This window comes from Bison bison, unplaced genomic scaffold (assembly GCF_000754665.1).
Source record: "Bison bison bison isolate TAMUID 2011002044 unplaced genomic scaffold, Bison_UMD1.0 scf7180017863957, whole genome shotgun sequence".
In the NCBI taxonomy this organism is placed as follows: Eukaryota; Metazoa; Chordata; class Mammalia; order Artiodactyla; family Bovidae; genus Bison; species Bison bison.
The window spans coordinates 55,154-72,765 of record NW_011494529.1 but is presented as its reverse complement, the minus strand read 5'-3'; the positions used below and the strand labels follow the sequence as shown (position 1 = coordinate 72,765).

Sequence of the window (17,612 nt, the reverse complement as noted above, 5' to 3'; positions counted from 1 at the left end):
TGTTCTTTATTGAGCCCATCTTTGCATGAAATGTTCCTTTGGTATCTCTGATTTTCTGGAAGAGATCTCTAGTCTTTCCCATTCTATTGTTTTCCTCTTATTTCTTTGCACTGATCACTGAGGAAGGCTTTCTTATCTCTCCTTGCTATTCTTTGTAACTCTGCATTCAAATGGGTATAGCTTTCCTTTTCTCCTTTGCCTTTATTTTTTTTGTTTGTTTTTATTTTTTTAAATTTTATTTTATTTTTAAACTTTACAATATTGTATTAGTTTTGCCAAATATCGAAATGAATCCACCACAGGTATACCCGCGTTCCCCATCCTGAACCCTCCTCCCTCCTCCCTCCCCTACCTTCCCTCTGGGTCGTCCCAGTGCACCAGCCCCAAGCATCCAGTACCGTGCATCGAACCTGGACTGGCGACTCGTTTCATACATGATATTATACATGTTTCAATGCTATTCTCCCAAATCTCCCCCCCGCCCCACAGAGTCCATAAGACTGATCTATACATCGGTGTCTCTTTTGCTGTCTCGTACACAGGGTTATTGTTTCCATCTTTCTAAATTCCATATATATGCGTTAGTATACTGTATTGGTGTTTTTCTTTCTGGCTTACTTCACTCTGAATAATAGGCTCCAGTTTCATCCATCTCATTAGAACTGATTCAAATGTATTCTTTTTAATGGCTGCGTAATACTCCATTGTGTATATGTACCACAGCTTTCTTATCCATTCATCTGCTGATGGGCATCTAGGTTGCTTCCATGTCCTGGCTATTATAAACAGTGCTGCGATGAACATTGGGGTACACGTGTCTCTTTCCCTTCTGGTTTCCTCAGTGTGTATGCCCAGCAGTGGGATTGTTGGATCATAAGGCAGTTCTATTTCCAGTTTTTTAAGGAATCTTCACAGTGTTCTCCATAGTGGCTGTACTAGTTTGCATTCCCACCAACAGTGTAAGAGAGTTCCCTTTTCTCCACACCCTCTCCAGCATTTATTGCTTGTAGACTTTTGGATTACAGCCATTCTGACTGGTGTGAAATGGTACCTCATAGTGGTTTTGATTTGCATTTCTCTGATAATGAGTGATGTTGAGCATCTTTTCATGTGTTTGTTAGCCAACCTTTGCCTTTAGCATCTCTTCTTTTCTCAGCTATTTGTAAGGCCTCGTTAGACAACCATTTTGCCTTTTTGAATTTCTTTTTCTTGGGGATGATCTTGATCACTTCCTCCTGTACAATGTCACGAACCTCCGTCCATAGTTCTTCAGGCACCCTATCAGATCTAATCCCTTGAATCTATTTGTCACTTCCACTGTATAATTGTAAGGGATTAGATTTATGTCATACCTAAATGGTCTTGTGGTTTTCCCTACTTTCTTCAATTTAAGTCTGAATTTGGCAGTAATGAGTTCATGATCTGAGCCACAGTTGGCTCCCAGTCTTGTTTTTGCTGACTGTGTAGAGCTTCTCCATCTTTGGCTGCAAAAAATATAATCAATCTGATTTCCAAATTGACCATGTGGTGATGTCCATGTATAGAGTCTTCTCTTGTGTTGTTGGAAGAGGGTGTTTGCTATAACCAGTGCATTCTATTGGCAAAAGTTGTTAGCCTTTGACCTGCTTCGTTTTATACTCCAAGGTCAAGTTTGCCTGTTACTCCAGGTAGCTCTTGACTTCCTACTTTTGCATTTCAGTCCTTTATAATGAAGAGGATTTCTTTTTTGGATGTTAGTTCTAGAAGATCTTGTAGGTCTTAATAGAACTGTTCAACTTCAATTTCTTCAGCATTACTGGTCAGGGCATGGACTTGGATTACTGTGATATTGAATGGTTTGCCTTGGAAATGGACAGAGGTCATTGTATCGTTTTTGAGGTTGCATCCAAGTACTGCATTTTGAACTCTTTTGTTGACTATGATGGGAGAGAGGTACAGCGCAGCTGTACTGTTTCCCCTAGATCTCAGCGAAGGGGCTGGGGTCGTCTGTGATCTTTTTTTTGTCTTGTTACTTTAGTATCTGTCACTGTAACTTTTTCTCATCACTTTTCTACCCCACACTGAAGTTCACCTTCTGGAATGAGCACCTTGAAAACCTGTCTCTACCGGCAGTTACCCAGTGCTTCTCTAGGAAGCAGCACAAGCTTTTCGCCTTAACCACGCAGATTAACCAGCTCTACCTCCTTCACTATTGCTACTTCTAATTCTGTTCCTTTTTGTTACTGCACAAGTCTGTGTGCTATAGAAACTACCTGAAATGTCAGGTCTCAGGCAGAGGTTCTCTGTTGTACTTTGGAAAGTCCTCTATGATGGTGGGAAGAATTTTACAGTTGAAGTTGGTCTCAGTGTGAGGACTGCTTACTTGGCTACTGCCTGGAAAAACTCATCTTTGTTCATCAGGGACCCTATTCACTGAGGTCCTTTACCTCTCACTACTGACAACTTATCCACTCAGACATTTGTTAACTATCCACCATGCTTCATTCCAGGCACTGAGGTTACATAGGAACAAGTTCTGTCTTTCTCCTCGTCACTGAGCAAGGAAGGACGCTTGTTTGTATATGCACCATGTTATTTAGTGATAAGAACCAATACTCTGGGGCAAAGGAAAGAGGTGTGTGTGTGGGGGTCCACCTAAGGGTCTCTCTCTCACACCAGCCACCCAGCTGCGAAGGAATCAGCTGTCACTGGAGTTGGGCTTTTTTTCTCTCTCTCTTTTTAACCATTTATTGTATTAGTTTCCTGGGGCTGCTGTAACACAGAGCACCATAAAGTGAGTGGCTTAGAACAACAGAAACTTACTCTCTCACAGTTCTGGAGGCTGACAAGTCCAAGTGCGGTGGGTTGTACAGGCACCAAAACTCATACTTTCCACTTGGACAATATCGATTTGAGAGTCACCTGGAATCTATTTCTTCTTAATTTTCTCCAAGTTAAGATGTACTTGATTATCCAGAGGAGCCATACAGCCTATTCATGAGCTTTGGCATTAAAACTGGCACGAAAGCCTGCCTTCCAATATATTAGTTGTGAGACTCTGAGCATATCGTTTATTCTCTAAGCCTCAGATTCCTCATCTGTAAAATGGGGATGATGAAGATATCTGTATCACAGGGTTGTTATTTGCATGTTACTTGCATGAGAACCTGCATGTAGTCCTATGATAAGCCCTGTATATGATCTTCTTTAATCTTATCAACTCTTAAGAAGTTGGTATTTAGATCTCTGTTTCACAGATGAAGAAATAGAGGATCACTGATTTGTTCAAGATCACCAAGATACTACAAATTCTGGGTTTGAATCCAGAATTGAATCCAGAATCAAACCCAGAATTCACTGTGCTGAATTCTTCAAGGAAATTCATTTTAATAGAGTTACCTAGAACTCTATTCCCAAATCTTTTGTGTTGTGGTATAACATTTGATTTTCCTGAAGCCTTGTTCTCACTTAAATCTTAAGGTCCAGTGAGAGTCCTACCTCTGCTCACTTGAGCTGCTGTTCATCCCAGGAATTCCCATAAATGATGTAGAGTAGAAAAAATGATCACATTTCTTTAGATCGCTGTTTTAAAAGCTGTTTCTTGTTAAGTACTTGCCATTCACATGGCCGCCTGTTATAGTAGGAGTGTAGGCTCTGGGGCCAGATTGCCTGTGTTCAAAACCTGTCTCCACACTTTCCCAGCTACCTGACCTTGGGCGGATGACATAACCTCTGTATCCTAAGGTAGGGGCTGAGAATAATGGTATTGATCTTGTAGGGTTGTTGTGAAGATTGAGTTAATGCTTGTAAAGCTCTTGGGATACTGCCCAGCACATCAAGACCTATTGCAATGATCTCCTACTGGACACAGCCTTTAAAGCAGTGTCATTGTCCCTGTACAAATAAGAAAACTAGAACCAGAAAGGCCATACACAGCCAGAAGCTGGTAAAGGCAGAATTCAGACCCAAGACTGTCTGACCCCTTCCTTTACCTTTTCCTTCCCTATTGTAGGTGTCTACTTTGACTGACCCATAGCATTGATCCACTCCTGCCTGGGCCTTCTGCTCTAGAGATCAAGGCATGTCTTAGAAAGATGGAATAAGTCTTTGCCAATATCTCTGTTTTGGTTGTTTATGTAACAGTTACTGAGTGGCTAGTCTATAGCCACGCATGGTGATAAGGACTTTACATGCCTTTCTTCATTGATGTCAGAACCTTTAAAGGAAATTTTTCTATCCCCATTTTACAGACATTTCAGCTCAAAAAGATCCCATAGAAAAAGATGTCCTTCCTTTCTTTCTGTTTCTTTACAGCTGCACATCCTAGTTTGGCTAAGCCATGTAATTGGAAACATGCTTAGTAATGAGATAGAAAACATAACATCACTGTTCCTCTGTTCTTCTTAAAACTCAATAAATCCACCACATTTTTACTATTTGATAGAGGGTCAATCACTGACTACCACAAAACTGCAAGGGACACAGGAAATCTTGCTTGTGTTTCCATTTTCTACCACAAGAGGGAAACATACAACCATAAATGATTTGAAAATAAAGCCATTCTTTAGATAGCCCTCTTTTTACTAAGAGTGGTGAGTGCCATACTGTGGTTACCTAGTCGAGGTGACATTCCACTGGAAATGGTCCTGTGGCTAGGAGTTGCGAGCCGCCCGCTTGGTTCAGAAATCCCAATGGGTGGACCAAAGAAATCCCAATGGGTGGACCAAAGCTATTGTTGTCACAGTAAGAAAACAGCAATTGGCTGAATTTTCAAGCAGTTGTTGGGCCACACCTTTGTAGGGCCAACTGAGAATAAAATGCGAATTTTGCCACCAAGGTCTGGCGTCCAGGTTCACACTCAGGGTGTGTCCCCGCAGTATCCAAGAATTTTCCAGACAGACCTAGGCTCTCTGGATCTCCACTACAGAGAAAATGTGATGGAAGAGACATTTGGATGTTGGTTTGCCTTTCCCTGTGAGATTGGGGGCCTTCCCTACGGTCACACTGTCAGATGAAATCGCTACTGAAAAATGACTTCCAAGCAAGCGTTTTCAAGCAGTGTGTGACTCTTAGCACACAGAATGCTGGGAAAGCTATGTTCCTTCAAGGAAGCATAGGCATCAACAGAGAGTGTGTTTTCAGGCCTGTATCTATCAGGAACTGTATAGCTTCTAAGACGTGAGACCTCCAGGTGTGCCCAGATGACCTAACTTCCAGAGTGAGGGCACTGTATCTCCCTGCACTTTCAGAGCTGTGTAAACACATTCCTAGGTCATACCAGGACTGCCCATGAGGAAGCAGGCTGCGGGAGTGTGTCTAAGAGTGCTGGGTGCCATACCGTGGTCACCTAGACAAGGCGATATTAGCCCAAACGGTAAAGAATCTGCCTGCGATGCAGGAGACCAGAGTTTGATCCCTGGGTTGGGAAGTTCCTTTGGAGAAGGGAATGGCAATCCACTCCAGTATTCTTGCCTGGAAAATTCCATGGACAGAGAAATCTGGTGGGCTACAGTCCATGGGGTCACAAAGAGTTGGGACACGACTGAGCGACTAACACACACTTTTTACCAAAGGATTTTGATACATAATTCCTGGTAATTAGACAGAATATGGAAAAATATTCTATTAGCTCCAAGTGAATATTCTTCAGGAATTTAAATGAAAAAAAAAAATTGAGGATGCTCCAAAAGGAAATAAGATAAAAATACATATAAAAATTTTATATGAACTATATACATTGTTTTTTTTTAGGTCAGAATGATTAAATATTGGTGATTTCTTATTAGACAGGAGTCCTCTTGACATGTACTTTTTGTATGAAAGTTAATTCCTAAACCTGGAGCATCTTCATGGTGCGGAGATTGATTTTAGGTTTAACCACGCAAATTAAGAATGGCACTTGTGGAGTGGAAAACACCTTCTAAAAATTTTCTCTTTCCTCTGAGCACTCAGAGCACACTTACAAGCTCTCAGAGTTTACTTCTTTTTGAAATGACTTGTTAACCTATTTATCTCTCCGTTTAGACCAGAAGTTCAACAACTTGAATCTGTCATCTTCTGGTGGTCCACGGTGCCTGACGATATCACTGGAGAAAGTCAGTTTACATAGTAACCATTGGACACGGGTGGGTCAGCAGAGGGACAGCAGACTGACGGATGCTAAAGGATGTTCACACTTCTAGGCAGCAGTTCTGTTTGTTTTTAACATCAAAATGTGCTTCAGGAGGGTGGTTTTTAATAGTTTTATTTTCGGCTGCACTAGATCTTTGTTAGTGCACATGGGCTTTTCTCTAGTTACGGCAAGCAAGGGGCTTCCCTCTAGTTGCAGTGCGGGCTTCTCATTGTGGGGGCTTCTCTTGTTCTGGAGCCCGGGCTTTAGTACACTCGGGCTTCAGTAGTTGCTGCTCTCAGGCTCTAGAGCACAGCCTCGATAGTTGTGGCTTAGTTGTTCCCAGGCATGTGGGATCTTCCCGGATCAAGGATCAAACTCATGTCTCTCACTTTGGCAGGCAGATTCTTTACCACTGAGCCACCAAGGAAGCCCAGGAGTATTTTTTGAACCTGAGATTCTGTACAGCTCTAAGCAAACCATCTGGTCCTCATAATTCTTCTGGCATTGTACCTGTAGAGCTTAATGTAGTTTCTCCTTTTCTTTAAAAGACATTTCCTAACTCTATTAAAACAGATATACTCATAGATAGGTATTAAATGCAGCTGTATATTTTCAAATTGACTGAAGGCAGTCATAAAAGCTAACTCTAATGTAGGGTTCACAGGACACTAGAACCAGCCAGTGCTAAGCTTTTTTCATTTGTTAACTCATCGTATCTTTATACAACACACCTGTGCAGTAGGTACTATTTCTTTGCTTTTTTAAAACTCTCTTTAAAAGATGCATTTTTAAAGAATAACTGAGGAGTAAGTGACATATAACATTGTATTAGTTTCAGGTGTACAATCTAATGATTCAATATTGCAGTGTTGTCAAATGATCACCACAGTTAAGTCTAAGGAGGTGTGATGTTCAATCCCCACTTCAAAGATGAGAAAATGTGGGCACTGACAGGTTAAGTACTTTGCTTAAGAGCTCCTTTTGATTGGCTGAGAATCTCAGACTGTGAAGGCAGTCTTTTTTCCCCCCTTCTTGCAGGATGGGACAGCAGGTGGAGCCTGCCTCATACCTGGCGAGTAGAGCCATGCTTTGCAGAGCCCCATTCAACAGAGTGAGGAGCTATAGGTGTGGCAAGTAATAGAAATCCAGTCTGCTAGAGGGAGCCTCTAAGAGGACTGTATCTTAAGGCCAGAGGGTCTCCTGAAAGCCAGGGGCAGGGTGGGCACATGCGCCTTAAAAGAATCTGAAGCAGGAGGAGCCCGGGCAGTTAGCCTTGGACTCTCCTGTTTATCTTAGCAGTTTGCTTCATTTTCCTCTCTCTCTGCTGACTCAATCATCAGTGTAAATTGGGATTTGTGAGCATCTGTGTCTGTATGTGTGTGATTGAGATCTTAGTTATAAATTCATTTACTCAAACTCCTATGAATATTACAAGTTTAGAAATCAAAAGTTTGTTTACTTTTTGAAGCCTTTGTCTAACAAGCAAAAGTGTGGAAATATTCCCATTGTTCTCATGTAATCTAATAATGATAATAGCAGATACCTGTGCAGGGTGCCCTACACCAGCACTGGTTTTAGAATTTTCTGTATATTACTTCATTCAATGGTGACTGTGACAACACGCGGGGGCGGGGGGGGACTGTTTTTCTCCTCAGTTTTTCAGTTGGGGGCAGTGGAAGCCCAAAGAGGTTAAGTAACCTGTCTGAGGTCACACAGCTAGTGACTGGCAGAACTGGGTTCCAGCTACATCGATCTAGCCCTAAAGTCCATTCCTTGAAACACTGCAGTTAGCTGTCTGCATCTGATGATTTAAATATAAAAATATGGTATATTCAAAGTTTCCTTGACTCTTCCAGTAATGTTTATAACTTTTATAAAATTATCTTAAAATCCTAAGCCAAAATAAGTTACTCAACTATACATTGTAAATTGGTATCACAGGGCTGACCTGTTAGGTAAACTAATATCCCAGATTCTCTTAACGTACTTAAAATATAGATTTTCTCCAAGACTTATTACAAAACAGTAGTACTATGTTTAGTTTATTTGATTATCTTTCTACTATGAGTTTGCTTCACATCAATACTTAATTCTAAATCTTTTTAAGTTAAAAAGTGCCCAATTCAAAAACCATTCTCTTATTCCAAGCAATTGGCCTTCCCTGGTGGTTCAGATGGTAAAGAATCTGCCTGCCATGCAAAAGACCTGGGTTCGATCCCTGGGTCAGGAAGATCCCTTGGAGAAGGAAATGGCTACTCACTCTAGTATTCTTGCCTGAAGGACAGAGGAGCCTGGCGGGATATAGTCCATGGGGTCGCAAACAGTCAGACACGACTGAGTGACTAACACACACTTCCACTGGAATTGGGGGTGACATTGACTGGAAATCCAACAGTGGAACCGGCCCAGTCCAGAACTCATGCCAACAGCGGGGTCTCAAGTGGCTTGTGTTCACAGACCTTTCCCCAGTTCTCATGTCTCATGAGTCTGCAGTCCTTACTCTCTTGAGAAGATCCATCTAACTGATATTCTGCCTGAAACTACTCTGAATTCTTTTCCAATTCTGTGTATCAGATCCCCAGCTCTTAGATGTGCCCGAGTGATCCAGAGACGGATCTGCATAATAGCTCTCTCATGTTCCCATGTATTCTCGTGTCTGCCGGTTACAGTTCTATAGATATTCTCATGACATGAGGTCCCTGCCCCACAGCTTCTGAGTTTATCTGTCTTCCCAGTTCAAAGACTAACTAAATCTGACTGGTACACTTTTGAGTCCTAATTCTATATTCCTAGAGGAGAAAATATGAGTGATCCAGCTTTGGTCAGTTGTCTGCCCTTGATGATCATGGCCTGAGTCCCACAGTAGAAACATGGCCCTAGGAGTCCACCGTTGTGGGGTGGGGTCAGGGACAGTTCTTAGAGAAGAGAGTGAGCAGAAGGGGTCAGAGGAAAAAGAGGTTGATTGGGTAGTGTCTTCATGTTGGAGGAGAGTAACCTACAGAGCCCAAACTGGCCAAGGACTCAGAGTTAAAGAAGTCTTATGCAAGAGGAGCAGCTCTGGATGGGGTCACAGAGACCAGGATCCTCAGATCCACCTCAGCTGCAGGGGGAATCCTTTTTGCAAGCCTTGGTTAATCTTTTTCCAGTCTCTCCTTCTCCAAGCTATTTGATACACTACTGGCAGCCAGTCAACTTTGAAAAAAAAAGCAGTTTGTATTCCTTCTGCTTAAAAATATCCATAGCTTCCGGTGCCTACAAAATAAACCTCACTGTGGTTCATGAGACTGTGTAACCTTGTCTTAGCTACTTCTCCAGCCTCACCCCATCACTGCAGCCTCTTGAGAGCCACAGTCCCATCCAGGCACCTCTGGGACATAGACAGTTGTTGTGAGGCAGGTTATCATCATCCTATTTTCATCCTCAGGGCATTGAGGATGGAAGGGTGAGGGGCTAACATTTACTGATAATCTACTGGATGCCAGACACAGGTCGTAAGTGTTTTCATACATGTTGCCCGATTCAGTACTGAGAACAACCTTCATTGTGATCCCTAGCTTACAGATTCAGGTCAGTTAAGTGAATTGCTCAAGATTGTACCTCTCATGTATTTTAGAAACCAATATATATATATATATTTTTTTAATGAAGGATAATTGCTTTACAATGTTGTGTTGATTTCTGCTCCACATCAACATGAACCAGCCATAGGTATACGTATGTCCCCTCCCTCTTAAACCTCCCTCCAACCTCCCAGTCCATCCCACCCCTCTAGATTGTCACAGAGCACTGGGTTTGAGCTCCTTGTGTCAGGCAGCAAATTCCCACTGGATGGCTGTTTTACATATGGTAATGTATGTGTTTCAGTGCTGCCCTGTCCCTCCCCTACTGTGTCCACAAGTCTGTTTAGAGTCCAAGATTTGAGCCCTGGTTGTGTCTGGCTCCTGAACCTGTGGTCTTTGCATTATCCTGCAGTGTCTCCTCTGTGGCAGGCATTCAGTGCAAGCTTACTTACTGTTGGTTGGAGAAATGAGTGACTTTTCCCAGCTGGTGATTCCTGTCACTGGAATCACAGATCATAAGTGTTTTCGTACAGGTTGTCCAATTCAGTGCTCAGAACAACCTTCATTGTGACCCCTAGCTTACAGACTTGGGTCAGTTAAGAGAATTGCTCAAGATTGTACCTCTCATACATTTTCGAAACCAATATGTATTTCTTTAATTGGAGGATAATTGACCCCAACACTCGGGCAGGCACCTGCAGCATCACAAGCATAGGGTTTTGGCCTGGGGGCGGGGGTCTGATGATCCCTGCTGCTTTCAACCGGGTTAGTAGCTTACTTTCTAGTGCTTCTGCTGAAAGACAGGTTACCAGTTCTAAATAATGTGCCCATTCCTGTGGCATTTACTAAAGAATAATTCTTGATGTGAAGAGGTGAATCATTTCAGGCCTTGGGTCCCACTCTCCCATGAGCCCTGGGACATGGCAGTTAGCGATCCAGTAAACATTTGTCGGTGGAAAAAAAGGAAAGATAGAATGAATAAAGTATTGGCAAGTCTTCTGTTTCTGCTGTCTTCTACTAGGAAGGCATCACTGCTGATCAGAGTGGAAACTGGAGTCTTTGCGAGGCTGGGAGCGAAGGGGTTCATAACTCTGCCATTGTGAAATTGATTGGACCCAAGACCAATATGAAAGTTTCTTGTCTGAAGGGAATAATCCTTAAATCCCCCATATGGTTTAAATGTAATTTGTGTCATTGTGAAGGAGTACTGGCAAGGCAGGCGAATTCATTAGGCCAAATTGGGTTCGCTATGCTCGACAGTAACGTTTCTGAAGATGAAGTTCAACCTTTGCTGGAGAGCTCAAACAAATGAGTTTCTTAATAGCTGTCCCACTTAGTCTGAGCGTCTTCAGAAGCTTAATGTTTTTAATGCTTCTCCTTTTTTACCACACTTCACAGTCCATCTAACATTGCTGCTTCTGGTAATATTTTTATATGGGGTTGAGTTCTATAGTGTCCATAAAATTATGACTCAGGCCCATTTTTAGAATAGAAGCTTTTTTAGGGCAAGTATTATATCTTTTTGGTTTAGTTTTGCATGCTGACAAACACCATGCCAGCACATGTAGTTGGTAAAACATTGCTCTTTGCTTTGAGGTACCAAACTCTCTCCTTTGGAGCCTTAGGCTTGATGTGCACTTGAATTGCTGGGTATTCATTGGCACGTGCAGGAGCCATGAGAGATGAGAGTCTTTCCAGTCCATGCCTCACTGTGAAGCTGGCTCACATGCAGTGAAGTAAAGAAAAGTGTATGTGTCCATAAGGACATTCCATCCTAGAGGGGGTCTGGGTTCGCCTAGTGACCCGATTCCCCAGGTTTCATACGTAGGACTTCTCAATGCTCAAACGCTATGGTCTATTTCCATTAGTGTTAAATAATGTTTTAAATATGAAGATGCTCTGCTGGAGAGGAATATTTAAAAGGCTTCAAAGTGAGAGACCATCAAATAATGAACCCTGAAGTGGCATATCAGCTGTTTGGAGAGATAGGCTTGGAAGAGCAGCAGCATTATGAAGTTTGCAGTGATTCTTTTAAACTATTTTAGAGTCAGAGGAGTTACATCTGGAATACTTTCTATATCAGTCAGTTTTTAGGTGGTGATAAACCTGCAAAAGGCCTAAGAATAGGCTTATTTCTGGAGAAGTACAGCTTTTACATCTGTTTCGATGTGAAGCAATATTTTTAGAAACAAATTTTGGTTGGTACAAAAACACACAGATAAGCTGAGGTGTTCTAGTATCTGATTGGTCACTGTCTTCAAAAAAACAAAACAAGCATTGCCATGCTTTGAAATAACACCTGTCAGATCTTATGCTACAAATAAACTCACTTTGATGCTTGTGGGGTTTTTTTGGTGTGTGTGTTGAACATCTATTTTGAATTTTCATAATTGTGCCTTGAGTCTTTATGATTTCTCGTTTTATGGAATTTATTTGCACTGACCATAAACTGTAAATAAAATAAGTAAATGTATGGGAAAAGCCCCTAAGAGAACAGTACTCTCCCTAGCTCTGGATTCAGAAAGAACTTTTAGAGAGAGTGGTCACCCACCAGCAGAGAACATGCTGGAATGTGTGAGCAGAGAAGCTTTAGTGGGGATGTTGGAGCCCCTTACAACCAAGCGTTCCTGAATCTTCGCTGGGGTTTCAAGACCTCGTTAAGGAAACTACCAATTACTTGGTTGATTGCTCTGTTATTCTCAACGAAAAAACTGTTGAGTTGTTATTTCAGAAATATGGCTCTATTATTAAATATGTCAAGACATATATACTGGTGTAATTTGTGAACCTATCAAAAACAAGAGAAAACTGGCCACCAAACTGAAAAAATGTGAATTTACAAAGTGCATTTGTAGTAAGTTGAAAAACACTGGGTGTGTAGACTACTAAAGCAAGCTTACTTCACAAGAGTTTTAATTTTAAAAATGCAATAAAGGGGCAAAAATAAGCTATGGAATATAATTGTCTTTTGACTGACTGGTTTTCAGCTTAATAGATGTGTCTTGTGAATTGTGTTAATGTTATGTCTTGAGGTCCTGCTTGCAGATGGGCCAGCTCCATTTGCCATATGAAGGAGACCAGGCTCCCTTGGTAGTGGGGTGCTTTCTGCTCATGACCTATTAGTTCTTGGTCCTGTGTGAACAGCACCTGGAACAAAGAGACATTCTTGCCTCATAGAAGGCTGTCTGCTGCTCCCAGGGCCTGTCTGCTTTTGGACCTGGCTGGACAAGTTAGTAGGAAAATACCCAGATTTTTGTTTTTTGAGGGATTACTACTTTTCCCTTGAAAACCTGACTTTTATGCGCACATCAAACTCCCCAGACATGTGGCATAACTAGTCTCGATTTACTTTCCAAGTCTCCTTAACATGTTCACCAAAACCTTGACAATGTGTTGTTCAGTTGCTCAGTCCTGTCCAACTCTTTGTGACACCATGGCCTGCTAGGCTCCTCTGTCCATGGGATTCTCCAGGCAAGAATACTGGAGTGGGTTGCCGTGCCCTCCTCCAGGGGATCTCCGCAACCCAGGGATCGAACCCAGGTCTCCCACATTGCAGGCGGATTCCTTACCATGTGAGCCACCAGGGAAGCCCTGTTCATCCCTACTTTTCTGTAAATTCACAGAAATGACCAGTTGTTGATCATTCAGGGCATGTCTGTGAGTCTCTATTCTTCTCGAATTGAATACTATTTAGTTAAATCTTTGGTGGCCAGTGAATAAATCTGTTCTGTTTGATGCCTTTTCTCCCTTCTAACTGGGATTGTATGTGGGAAGTAAAAAAAAAAATCACTTGAGTATCAGATATTTGAGTATCAAAATGATGGTGATGAAAGGAAACCAGAGGTAACTGAGATCCGTCATTTCCATTTTAAGACTGACCTTTAATTTGCGAGATGGCATGAAACAACTTTAGCTGCAGATGGCCTTATCAGAGATGACTGCCAGCGAGGCTCTGGTTTAAGGGTGTCAGTGGCAGCGGGAGCCACACCAGGGCGTCTTGTTCACGAACCTGCTCCTCGGGACTGCACTTGCTCCGCCTTTGCCTGGCTCTGGGAGGGGAGTCTGGAAGCCACCTGGTGTTTGTAACTGAAGTCTGCTGCACGCAGCACCCTCTGGACCTATCTCCATCCTAACAGGGGAATGAGGCAAAAATAATTGAAGGGTATTTGGCGAGGTTGTGGGCAGAATGTCCTCATCAAAACAACACTGAAGATCTGCTTTGAGTGTGGGTGTGGGTGGGTGTTTGGTCATTCACTTTTTCACATGGGGCGACGACAACAGGAATTAACCCCGCTTCTTCATTGAGAGGGATCATCCAGGCAAGATCTGTTTTAGTTACTCGGGTGACACTGTAGCAGCTTCAGGTTGGACAGACTATTTTGGGGACCCTTGACTGCTTTCTGGACACCCTCGCTGAGCCAAGTGGTGGAAATGAAAGATGAGTGATTTTGATGAATGGATTTCTGGGAAATACAGAAAAATGGAAGAAGGTCCTCTCCCTCTGTTGACTTTTACTACGGCTCCCTACTATGACCAGAAACCAGGAACTAGTGGATTACGGAAGAAAACCTACTATTTCGAGGAAAAACCATGCTATCTGGAGAATTTCATCCAGAGTATATTCTTTTCCATAGACCTAAAAGACCGCCAGGGAGCCTCACTTGTGGTTGGTGGAGATGGGCGGTATTTTAATAAATCGGCAATAGAGACAATAGTGCAGATGGCAGCTGCCAATGGGGTTGGTATACGATAAGTATTGCTATGTTTCTCGCTTTCCATATAACCTCTTAATTCTGCAAAAATATACCCAAGTACAAAGATTTGTATGTTGTATACACCTCAATGCTACTAATATCCGATTAAGTTTGATTGTGACTTCAGAGATTGTATATTGTGATATTACCCCTGAAATTACACTTGTCGCATTGGGATTTGGGGATGTAAACTCAGTTTCTTATGCTCTGTGCCTGTTGCTTGAAAATGTACCTGTTGCTTTTAGACATTTAAAGCTCACCCCAGCCTTAAGCTGTCTTATCTACATTCTAACCAGTTTTGAGGGGCACTCTGTCCTGCGTAGGAGGCTCTTAGGAGCCACGGAGAGAGGGAGATTTTGTTTTCTTTCAATGGCTTCCTTGTTGAAGTTCAGTCACTTGTCAAACAGGAAAACAAAAGCCAGGGCACGCTGTTATTTGTGGATCCTGGTAGTCGTGCAGAAATGCTGGGAGAGAACTGGAAAATGTTAGGTGTGAGCCTTCCAAGAGGACCTGTTAGAGGGGAACCCACTTATAATGACCTTGGATACAAAGAAGTCCTGTGTGTGGTGAATTTGTGCAGCAGGGTAGAGATAATAACTTCTGTGAGCCTATAATATAAGGAGGCTCTGCTAAAGCTCTGCATTGTGAAAAACTGTGTTGGCTGAATTAACCAAATCGGAAGGAATCTTGCACCAGGAAGCATTGATATTGATAATCTAACAATTTGCACAGTCTCACTGATTTACAAGAAGGCAGGCATCAGAACATTGCTGTTTTTGCTCTGCAAATTCCTCCGTGGGACCAAAACTACATTTTTAGTGTTTTGGATTACACTTAGCAATAATTTGGAGCACATAGTCCTTCAGTACTTATAAATTTTAAAACTTTGTTTTATTTCCTTTCTGGAAGTGATTCTGAGAACATAAAATTTAGCATTATAACCAAGTGCGTTAAGCATTTATTTTCAGTGTATTTTAACAATACACTAAGCAAGTGTGATTGCAAAAGTCAAATTAAAAAAAAAAAAGCATATGTTAGTTACCAAATTCTATTTAGAAGAGTTTGTACATCCTATTGTTGTTAATGTGAGATTCCCTTTGTACCCAGTTTCAGAATCTGAATGCTTCTCATATAAAATTTGCTGATAAAGCACTCAAATATGAAATTATGATGCATACACATTTTTAAGATAAAGTGTGACATGCTGTAAATTTCATCTTTGAGGAGAGCTGCAAAGGCAATGGTATTGAGATGCTTTTAATCTTTTGGGAGAGAACGAATGAAACATTATTTCTCTGCATATATCTAGATTGTTGAGTGAATCTGGTACACTGTCCCCTTTGCTGTGATATATTTGGCTTCATTTCATTTTTGTGCAAAGCAGAAGGATGTGGAAGGGGTGGTAGGAATGTGTAATTCAGGCAGACCCTGCAGACTTTCTCAGATTTACGATCTGAAGGTTTGCTAAATAATGCATTTAAGTGCTAATAATTGACTAAATATGGTAACTGCCTATTTGTTAGAGCTGTGGCAGCCCAAGCAATATTTTCAAGTCTTTTCAAGGACATTCCTTATTAAAAATAGTGTTGCATTTGAAGCACTTGTGCTACGCAGCTGAATTACGTAAAACGCTTAGTGGACCGATAAAGCACTTTCATCTGATGAAACCTATCAAATCCTATTTAGTTTGATTTCTTTTTCTAACATACCCGAAGTTCTATTTTAACATCCCTTTGATTGTGGGCAGAATTTAGGGAGGCAATCTAAAGGAAAGATAATTTATTGCCACAGATTTTGGTATTAATAGAAGTCAGGGTTCTTTCCTCAGTTTTGTCAATACCCATTATACCCATGAGCCAATTCTAAGAGAGCTTTTCAGCCTGGTGAGCTACATGGAAATAATTTCATTTCTTCCCTTTAGTACGCTTTTATCTGGTACGTTTATGGATAGTAGAATACTTTTTGCCTTTCCTTTTATTTGCACAGAGCTGTCTGCAGTTACAGGCGATTTTAATGTACAAAATAAAACATTGGTAGGGTCTCATTTATGGTACTGGTGTCTTATTCAGTCCCCAGAGATTTATCCTTGAGATAATTTTAGAAATGAGAATAGAACCTGTATGTATGACTGGCAGAGCAAAGAAAATGGAACCTTTTGTTTGTTTGTTTTGTGTTTTGGGGAAACATAAGCAAACACCAAGCCCTAGTTTCAATTGAAAGGAATATTTTAATGTTTGCTCCCTGTCGTGGTTAACTATAAAATGTTGAGGGAGAAGGAGGTATCCGGTTTAGCAGCAGGACTTGAGTTACACAGAAGGGAGCGGTGGGCAAGAGTAAGGGCAGGAAACGCTTTTTGGTGAAGGACTCTCAGTGCAGGGCTGAGGGCTGAGGGGGTGTCTCTAAGTTGGTAGACATTTGGGACCCAGGGAAGGTTTTTTTTTTTTTTCCCCTTTTTTGTGTTAAAGTGCATTTGTGTGTTAGTCACTCAGTCATATCCAACTCTTTGTGACCCCATAGACTGTAGCCTGCCCAGCTCCTCTGGCCATGGGATTTCCCAGGCAAGCATACTGGAGGAGGTTGCCAGTTCCTCCTCCAGGGGATCTTCCCTACCGAGGGATTGAATCCGGGTCTCTTGCATTGCAAGCCGATTCTTTACCACTGAGTCACCTGGGAACCTCGTTGTAAAGTATATCTAACACAAAATTTGCTGTTTTAACCATTTTTAAGTATGCAGTTCAGTGGTATTCATTACATTCATAATGTTCTGCAACCATCACCACTGTTTCCAGAACCTTCTCATCATCTCATCTAAAACTCTGTACCCACTAAACAGTTAGTTTCCATTCTCTTCTTCCCCCCATCCCCTGCCAACTTTGGTTCTTCTTTCTATGAATTTGCCTCTTCTGTGTCCTTCATATAAATGGAACCATCCAATACTTGTCCTTTTCTGTCTGGCTTATTTTACTTAGTGTAATGTTCTCGAGGTTCACCCATGTTGTAACATGTATCAGAATTTCCTTCCTTTTAAAGGCCAAGTAATATTCCATTGTATGTATATACCACGTTTTGTTTATCCATTCATCTTTCAATGGACGTTTGGGTTGTTTCCACTTCTGGTTATTGTGAATAATGCTGCTGTGAACATGGGTGTGCAAATACCTGTTTGAGTCATTGCTTTCTTTTTGTGTCTATACCTAGACGTGCACC

At 41.7% G+C, this 17,612-nt stretch overlaps 1 protein-coding gene across 3 annotated transcripts in view; it reads left to right on the top strand.

Annotated features, from left to right (window-relative positions):
- Window positions 1-17,612, top strand: part of PGM1 (phosphoglucomutase 1) — a 68,188-nt gene that overhangs the window by 15,222 nt on the left and 35,354 nt on the right. Inside the window, exon 1 of one of the 3 annotated variants that reach the window (XM_010833892.1) lies at window positions 13,614-14,389. The exons of 1 other annotated variant lie outside the window; for it this stretch is intronic. In XM_010833892.1, the coding sequence (XP_010832194.1) occupies window positions 14,090-14,389 (300 nt within the window). In that variant the 5' untranslated portion in view covers window positions 13,614-14,089. Of the gene's footprint in view, window positions 1-13,613; window positions 14,390-17,612 lie in introns of those variants that run through there. One more of the 3 variants, XM_010833891.1, reaches the window with a different exon arrangement.